Source organism: Mesitornis unicolor, unplaced genomic scaffold (genome assembly GCF_000695765.1).
Source record: "Mesitornis unicolor isolate BGI_N332 unplaced genomic scaffold, ASM69576v1 scaffold6842, whole genome shotgun sequence".
In the NCBI taxonomy this organism is placed as follows: Eukaryota; Metazoa; Chordata; class Aves; order Mesitornithiformes; family Mesitornithidae; genus Mesitornis; species Mesitornis unicolor.
Window position 1 is genome coordinate 24756 of NW_010167047.1, and position 9854 is coordinate 34609.

At 37.8% G+C, this 9854-nt stretch overlaps 1 protein-coding gene across 1 annotated transcript in view; it reads right to left on the reverse strand.

The window, feature by feature from the left end:
- LOC104536019 (transducin-like enhancer protein 1) overlaps positions 1-9613 on the reverse strand; it is a gene marked incomplete at its 5' end in the record, with an annotated part of 15752 nt that extends 6139 nt beyond the window's left edge. Inside the window, 2 exons of the mRNA XM_010178534.1 lie at positions 8088-8164; positions 9602-9613. Of these exons, the coding sequence (XP_010176836.1) occupies positions 8088-8164; positions 9602-9613 (89 nt within the window). The remainder of the gene's footprint in view (positions 1-8087; positions 8165-9601) is intronic.
- Between the last annotated feature and the right edge of the window lie 241 nt (positions 9614-9854).

A 9854-nucleotide genomic window follows, 5' to 3' on the forward strand; every position in this document is an offset into this window, starting at 1 on the left:
GGGAAAGAGGGAAGAAAAAGAATTTTTTTTTTCAGTTAAGAGTGCTATAATGCAAGTGAAACACTGTATTTTATAATTTCATTTCTTTGACAATCTTTCTTATGAAAATCAGAGCTACAGTGTCAAGACACACATGAAACCTTAGAGGGAGGCAAGGATTCACAATAGATATTTTCAGCTTGCCTCACCTAAAGTATTCATGCAGTGGGGAAGCACGTTAAATTCTACTCTTAACTCTATGGATCAAAGTCATGGCTGCTATCCATCAGCCATTTGGATAATCAAAAGATCTTTTAGCCCCTAGAATCTAGCCAGCAGATCCAAGTCTCAGCATAAGTCCCGCAGCAGCAATCCCTCATCAGGCACTACTCTTTCAGACTTCTTCCATGAGATTTGCAACTGTAGCCTTGCAGTAGCACTAGCCAAAGTTCAACTTTTGTTCTCTTTCTGCACCTCATCTTTAACATCAGCATCAGCTGTGCTCACGTGCATCTCTTTCCAGCCGGTAACTAGTGCTTTAAACACAAAATAGAAAGATACACACCTTTCATCAGAAAGATGATACCATCTTCTCATAATTGTTTTCCTGAGTATTTTGGAAGAGCTGAAAGGCTCAGTTTCCCAGGAAGTACTGGCACTTCTGTAACATTTTTTATTTGTATTCAGTGCATGATTTCAAGTATATGGAAACTAAGGTTTGAGGAAGTGAATTCCAACACTGAATAAAAACACTCCTCCTTGGAAAAAGTACACAAAATTATTTCTTCATGTTCAATGTAATGTTTAAAGTCAACTCCACTCAAAGAGCAGGGCACAAATAGCAGCTAACAAAGGTTTCAGGTACAGAAGGTTTTCTTTCTTTGTTTTAAATAATAATGAAAATACTACTGCAAAAAGCTAATTTTTGTTACACTGGTGAGCTCCTTTTTTGCTTTTTCTGCTTTAAGCACATCTATAGCTCTATTTTTAGATGCTGCTGTTACATTAACAGCATTCTCCTAGAGGCCAAAGTTGAGTGCCCAAGAGAAGACCAGAAGATACTCCTTTAGAAAAAGAGTGAGAAGTAGAGAGGTGAAAGAGCTCCACAGTTCTTTCATACAGAAGTTAACAGTGGAAGCAGTAACTCCATGCAATATCACAGTTTTCACAGAAGGAAAGGATAAAAACTGGTTAACAGTAACTACTATTAAGCAAAGAAGAAATTAATAGTGCATACACATTCAGTTCTTGTACCTCATTCATGTTTCATGTTTGGACATGTGAGTTGAAAGCCTGCTCAGAGAATACATAGAAATGGATGATAAGCAAGTGCAAAAGATAAGAAATCATTTTTGTCTTGGAAAAGTCAGGAATGGGAAATGCAAGACAATAAAGCAAGTGCAAAGTGCACTCCCTTATATGCATACAATATGCGCAGCATATTAAATGTATTTCTTCCCACAGGGCTCTTGTTTTTTGGGTTTTTTTTTTGTGTGTGTGTTTGTTTGTGGTTTTTGGTTTTTTTGTTTTTTTAATGAAGAACTACAGCAATCAAAGGCTTAACTAGAAATCTGTATCATTTCTGTGAAGAGGAGTAGAAACAGGACTGTCTCAAAGTAGTTATTCCCTAAACAGATGAGACACAGGACAGGAGAGGAAGCAGAAGAGAAGTGGCAAACATAGTGCTTGAGGCTGAACAACCGCTAAGATTCAGGTACAGAATCTAACTAAAGTGTCATAGCACTTAAGAGGCTCAAAAGCGGGGCCTCATCCTGGGCTTCAGATCAAAGTTAGTTGCAGAATATTTGTGAGCAATAAGAGTACACAGAACTGCACAACTTTGAAGTTCCAGCCTGCCCTTGCTTTTATCATGTACGGAAGAAAAACAATTAAGTTAGTATTAAGCAACTTTTTCCAGCATGGTTAAGATGAATAATCCACTTGTATGCGATAATGTTTTGGTTTTTTTTAATGGAAGGTTACAGCATAAATGTTCTGTTCAATTCAAAATACCTAAATAATTAGCGTTTTGAAATACTTCTGTGCATACACGCAGCTTCTCAATTCTTGCTGAAATAGGGTGGGAGGAAGACAACAGGAGTATTTTTGAAGTGCTTCATGAATACTGTAGAATTACAATGACTCCTCTGCTCTGAAATGCTAGAGCCTTAACCAGTATACTTCTAATCATGTAGCATTTTACAGCGTGCTCATGTTTAAAGTGCAGTTATATAGATCATAAGAGTACTCTCTTTTTTATCATGAGGAGGCATTTGCTTTCAAGACTGGTTTGTCAGGACTCAGGATGACTGCGTTTGAGGGCCTAACAAAACAGACCAGCGATAGTTTCTTATAAGCCAAGACAGCTTTTTCAACAGTGCAAGTTATCAGCAATCCACTGTGTAAAGAAATGACTACACATTGCATAATCACTCTGCCCCTGCCAAGACAAGCAAACATAAAAGTAAATGTTCTTATTTGCTTGAAGACATGTGGCATGTCATGCTAACATCACTACTGTCAGTATACTTACGTGGTCTACTAACTTGTATCCACTAGGCATTATGGTATAACTTTTCATTATGTATACCTTTTACTTTGAAAAAACTTGCATCTTTTGGAAGACTTACACTCCCCAGATAGGGAAAGCTTCTGTCTGAAGAAAAATACAGTACTAGAGATAGCAGTGCAAACAATTATTTGCAGCTCAGTTGCTGATGTCCTTGGCTAGATGTCCATCAGGTCACCATGACAGAGGGCCTATTCCACTTTTTCTGAGGAGGATTCTACTTCCAGTGCTACACCTATAAAGCTGTAGGTGTACTTAAATACAATTATGAAATTACTCAATTTTCAATGCCCTAGATATGCTCACAGGCCTGAATTCTCAAAACCAACAAGTATCTTGGTTGTGTAACATTAAAAGTCAATGTTTAGTAAAATCTGGTAAATTATTGAGTTCTGTAAAGCTCAAGGTATTTCTTACAAGCACCCCACCCCTTGTCCACCCATCTGCAAAAATGTAATGTGCATTTTTATCCTTTTATGATGGTGTCTTATAACTGAGTGTATGCCAGAAACTGCTGGCACAGATTTCTGTCTTGTTCACTGCATTCCGCCACTGTGAAATGATTTGGTTCCATGATTATCAATCTTTGGTCAAATGACTGCCAGTATTAACATAGATCTTCCTCATGTCTTGCTAAGCATCACAGTGAATGAAATTCTTATACAATACAATTACAATTTAACATAAAACAAAGTACATATCAATTACCATGTCAATATACACTTGTAAATAATAGTATATTATGAAAAGAACAGTTACAAGACAACCTTGCATGCCTTTTATTTAGGAAAGTGTTCTGAGAAATATTACACTGTCACTTATTATTATTGTATTCTTTATGAGTAACAGAAATAAACCTCTGATCTATTGGATCCAAGACTTCTCACTGTGTCAAAGCAGCACTGAGAACCAGAGAAGCAGAGTACCTATACATTACAACATAGTAGGTGATACTAATACAACTCAGTTTCTCAGCTTACATCTCGTAATTATGGCCCTTCAATTTCCAAATAAGTATCACATACATATATTGTAAATAAGTATCAACTCACATGCTGAGGAGAGTTTAGAATAGTTTTCTCCTCTTCAAGGAAATATTTAACAGCACAGGCTTTCACATTAATTCACTGCTCAAGAATACAGCAAATCAACTAAACTACCTGCCAGCTACTCTAACTATTCAGATTCACATAATGGATGCGATTCCTGCCTACTAAAGTAACATGCCTTACAATGCTTCCACTTCATCCTTCCAATTCAAACAGAATACCTTAACTAGCACAAAAATACCCCAGATACAAAATCCAAAAGCAGACAGTTCGTTCTACTGATGACTGAATTTAACTTTCAGCTATTCTTTGTACTGTAGCTTATTTTTAGTTTTCAGTTGTAGTTATCACAGCAAACAGTGATTATCTGAGTATGATGCTTCAATATACAGGACAAAATGCCAAGAAATAAGAATAAAGGTATTTGTATAGAAATTCATACATATCGTCAAAAAATTATATCCAGAGACACAAGAGTCTTGGTGAAAACACCAAGCTGTTACACTAGAATACAGTAAAATTAGACTTTCTTTAAAATATTTCTCATGGTACGTTCACTGAACAAGTGTGAAGATCAGGAGAACTGAAATGTTTTTAACTTTTGCCTTGAGTAATTCCAGAACAGTATACCATTTCTTTCCAAAACCAAAAATAGTTAGCTTATAATGATGTTTTATGATTTAATGTTTAGTACATGAAATTTCCCTTTCAGTTCTTTTTGGTGCCTGTTATATAACACCTTTTACTTCACTTAAAACCACATTTGAAAAAAATTGCTGCGAAATACAGTTGTCCTTAATGCTACCATTAATTTGCAATTTTAGACATCAGAGAAGCAATACTGTGGACATAAATCTTACCACTGAGCTTGAAAACCTGTGGTCTGTGTACAATCCAACTATTAGCAGGTGCGGTTCACATCAAGAAGTAACTCATAAGAACATTTTTTTAGCAAGTGCAGAAGACTAAAAGCTAAATAAGTACATCACTAGAAAGGCTATGCAAAGCAAAAAATACGATTACAGCGACACACCAATAGCTTAATTGTCTAGGGCACAGTTAAGTGTATCAAGACAACAGAAGGCAAGACCTTATGTCCATGTCCAAAACTAGTACTCATTTCCTGCCCCCAGTGTAAGACAAAGATAATTATAGTTTAGGTGATAGCTCAAGGCAATCTGGAAGGAAAAAACATACCACCATCACACCCCTCTGCTCCCACAAAAAACAACAACAACAACAACCCACAGAAAAAACCCTCAAAAAACAAACCAACAATCCCAAAACCAGAAGAGCTGCTACGAAAAGAATAAACTACTGATGAGAATTAACCTCAAAATGACAAATATGAAAACTTATTTTATGTACACTCATACACACATAGTTATCAAGTCCTTATCCATGAAATTACTGAATTACAAACAGCTGAATAAACAACAAAGATCACGTGTACACACAAAAATATCAAAGTAATATGAAAAACCTGAAAAGTCTCATAGCAATTTTTTTAACAACCTGCTACCAAATGCAAAGACCAGCTCATCTGTGTAATTAAGAAATTTCTGAAGACACTTTCACTTTCTAGATTGCTACTCAATTTCCCAAGTACATCTATATCACTGCTAACCTTGGTTAGACTCTGCAAAGAGCAAAACCGAAGGATTCACATTCAGAAACAAGAAAAGATGGTAGTAAAGACACAGATTTACTCAAGTTACAAAACAAGGCAAGCAAAAGACATGTTTTCCAGACAACAGTCCCTTGAGAAAAGCAGATAAACAATTAGGAGTGGGTTTTTTAAGAGGCTACTAATTTTTCTAAACTAGCCATTAACGGATCTTAGAATATACAGGGATTAAAGAAAACTAGGTGCTATGAGAAATGTCATTACTTTGGAAAGAAAGGAAGTTAATTTCCTCTTGGAAGCAGGACTGAGTGAAAATAAAAACAAAAACAAAACACCAGACTCATCATAACCACTTATTAAAATGTGCAGCCATGAGCATACACACACAGCTAAGGATTCAATAGTTCAATCTGAAAATTCTCAGTACCACTTGCAAAGAGACTCAGACTAAAACTCTACATCTCATAAAAGAAATTCAATGTGGCAGTTTAACTGCACTCTAGGAAAAGACAGATTCTTAAAATAAACAAGGATTACTCCATTGATTTGCATTATTATATAACCCATGCACTTTGCACAGAAAATATAGGAGACTTGCTTAATGCAGGTAAGAGATACTCAAAGATGCTGCACATAGCAGATGGCATCTAGGTATCTGTAGCAAATCAAAACTACAGCAAGAGTTTGTTATAAAGCTGTCAGTTGAAAAAAAAACCACAAACAGATAAGTTTATGGAATTTTAGGTTTGCCTAACTTACAATAAAGAAGCAAGGAAGTCACTTTAGAGGAAGTAACTGACACAGTCCAAGTAACACAACCACAAAAAAAACATTATAAAGCACATCAAATCAAGTGGAGAGTAGGGAATATGTATCAAAGTAGACAATCTCCAAACCAGTGTGAACGAAGTGCTGAAAACACTAAAAAACAAGATTTAAAACAAACAAAACACACAGACAGTAATTTAGCAATGAAATACTAGGACACAAAGTATAGCAGTGTACATGCACTGCTTTTGTGCCTTGAATAGCACAACAACTAGAACTCAGTCACAGAAAATTTCTGACTGAACAAAAACAGGTTTTCATAGCTTATACTATAAAATATTGCCAGGCATTACTAACAGTAGAAGTCATTGAAAGCTTATGAATATACTTGCTTGAAAGTAAAATCTTTAAGCCACTAGATTATGTACTCTCCAGAAAAAGACTTTATATAAGTACACCAAATTCTACTAGTCAGCAAGAATGAGTCTGACCCTTAATAAAAGAATGTTCTGGGAACAAAGACTGTTCCTTACTGTACTAAATTTAAATATATCACCATCTGATACATAACACCAACTCACTGAGACCTCACTTCAGTAATCTTGTCAACATACCACCAACTTTTCTTTAAGTAAATCCAAGATTTAACAGGTTACTCACACTGCCAACAGATAGCTAAATCTGTTTGCAGAAGCATAGTGGATAACCATGAAACACATTCAGGATGGCTTTCCTAATCTAAATCTTCTGCTTTCCTACTCTTATGCAAAAAGAGTAAAAGAAAACACACACTTCTTTGCTTCTAACGCGGTGTATTTTCATGTTTGCATGACTAACATTACAACATATCACTAGCTATTAAAAGGAGTTATCAAAATGCAGGCAAACAGAAATATGTCAGTATGTAACTTTATCCATTGTGTGTCTTATAAATTAGACAGAATCCTAAAAGTAAGTTTCTGAATTTTTCCTGAAGCTACAAAAGGAAAAATTAAACCACTGCACAGAATGCAATGCTACAGAAGACAGTATGCAACAAGAACATCCAGCCTAGGAAGTGCAGTGTTAAGTGAGTTTCAACACTGTGTAAGTACCTAGATAGAAACAAACTACTCTAACTGCAACCTTCTGTTGAGAGAGACTATAGGACTAAATGCCAAGCATGAGGGGACAAATAATGCGTTCTAACAGAGTGTCGAGAAACCTGGTATGATTCTCTCTTCCCCACTCTCTCCAAGGAAACAGATTAATGAAATCTGCAGCCTATGATCTGTATATACCTGCAGAGACCAGCTGTACAAAAATACTTAAAATATAATCACAATTTTTAAGAAGTCATATACACTCATGACTACTGCATATGGATAAGCTCAGTATCAACAGTGTACCAAAGCCAAATTACTGAAAAATCTGATGTAAGCTGTTTTGATGAATTTATATTATTGTAACATCAGTAAGCTACAGCATCACAGAAGTATTTTATTTAACCACCTCTTCATCAATGATTAAAAATTTTAAATCAAAATAATCTGTTTTGAAAGTTATCCTACATCTATGCACCACCTGCTGTGCAACTGCTTCATCATTCTTTCGCTCCCAAGCTGCACAGTTACACAAAGGTTTTAAAGGTGTGCATCAGTTGCTAAAATAACTGCTTCAGACACTCATTGCAATCAACAGTTGAAGACTCTCATGCCTGACAAAACAGGTGCCAGACAAGCAGTCTGTGAGTTTGCACTACACATTTATGCTCACTATAATACAAAATTTAGTTTCAATATGTTTTTAATCTTACACATTTTAACACTATCAGTTTGTAGTCCCCTTAACTCCCCCCAGAAAGGAGGGGAAAAATAACCTTCGAAGTATTCCTTCAACAGCTTTTCCTTGGAAATAGGTATACGCACACCTGTTCTGGGATATGACAACTACAATTTGAGACTTTATATGCTGCACCTCATACCAAGAGGAGTCTAAAACAATCTCTTGGGAACAATTAGACACTGTCACACTTAGAATTCTTGTTCAATGACACAAGATAACTTTATTCTCTCTAGATATTGCAGATGTTACCAAAACATTAAAAGTTACTTACGGTTTTCCCCCTGGAATTCCTGCTAGATTTGGAGGGATTCCAGGTACTCTCATGTGAGGAGGAGGATCAAATCCAACCTGACAATGAAAAATTAATTAATCTTACACTTGTAATTTCTCACTTGGAAAGCCCCTTTTCTTAACCCCCAAGATAGTATGCATTTAACCAAAATTTACCTACAGTCTTAGTTAAGTGCACATCCCTTCACTGGACAGGAAAATCAAGACATTTTCGCTATGCATGTGTGATACTTTCGTGAGAAGTATTCATATGCAAACAGAAAAACAATAATGTATATCATGCATTCATACCACTAAGTGTAACACAAATACTCCTGTGACAGCACAGAGCTAGCCATGGTATTAGAGTCCATGGTGTGTCAGCATGTAGCCACACTAGCATTCTTCAACTCTGCAACAGCTATTGCATACCCATGCAGGCACAGTGCAGTGCTGGTAAGCAGCTTCCAGCTCCAGCTAGAAACTTTGCATGGCTCCACACTGCACTGTGAGCACTACAGCTGAGAGAGCAAAGCAACACCACAAGGTGCAGACAAATTTGCCTACTGCCTCACAGAATCACAGAATGGTAGAGGTGGAAGGGATCATTGGAGATCTAGTCCAACCCCACCCTACTAGAGCAGGATCACCTGGAGAAGATCACATAGGAACACATCCAGGCGGGTTTTGAATGTCTCCAGAGAAGGAGACTCCACAACCTCTCTGGGCAGCCTGTTCCAGTGCTCTGGTATGCTCACAGTAAATAAGTTTTTCCTTATGTTTAAGTTGAACCTCCTGTATTACAGTTTGTGACCACTGTCCCTTGTACTGCCACTGGGCACAAACAAGAAGAGTCTGATCCCATCTTCCTGACACCTGTGTCCTTTAGATATTTCTAAGCATTAATGAGATACCCCCTCAGTTTCCTCTTCTCCAGGCTAAACAGATCCAGCTCTCTCAGCCTTTTCTCATATAGGAGATGCTCCAGTCCCCTCATCATCTTAGAGGCTCTACACTGGACTCTCTCCAGTGGTTCCCTGTCCTTCTTGAACTGCGGAGCCCAGAATTGGACACTGTATTCCAGAGGTGGCCTTACCGTGGCAGAGTAGAGAGGCAGGGTAACCTCCCTTGACCCACTGGCTTCTTAATGCATCCCAGGATGCCATTTGCCTTCTTGGCTGTGAGGGCACATTGCTGGCTCATGGTCAGCCTGATTTCCATCAGGACTCTCTTTTCTCTTAAGCTGTTCTCCAGCAGGTCAGCGCCCATCCTGTACTCATACATGGGGTCATTCTTCTCCATATGCAGTACCCTACACTTGCCCTCTGTCCTGGTTTGAGCTAAATAGAACTACTTTTCTAGTTAGGATTTTACTTTTCAACTCAGTCTCTTCAAAGTGGCTGAACCTGCTGAAACTAGCAGCATGATTTTCCAGACAGTGTGTACTGCTACAAGTGATAATCACAAGGCCACTGCCTCACCATAGGTGGTGTGTCTGCACCTACAGAGAGAAGCAGATCCAAAACTGACCAACTAGGTATTCCATCCCACATACGTCATATTCAGCACAAAGCTGAGGGATCACAAGGGTCTTAACCCTTCCATCTTGGAGCCCTTCCTTCCATCTTGACCCCTCCAATGGCCTAAGTCCGAGCAGAACCCTGCCAGTTCGTCTCTGCCTCTGATCCTGATCCCTGTGTCCTGCATCAGCTCCCACTGCTGCTGAGTTCGGTCTGAGACGTTTCCAGTGCCCTGCTCCGCAGAGCCT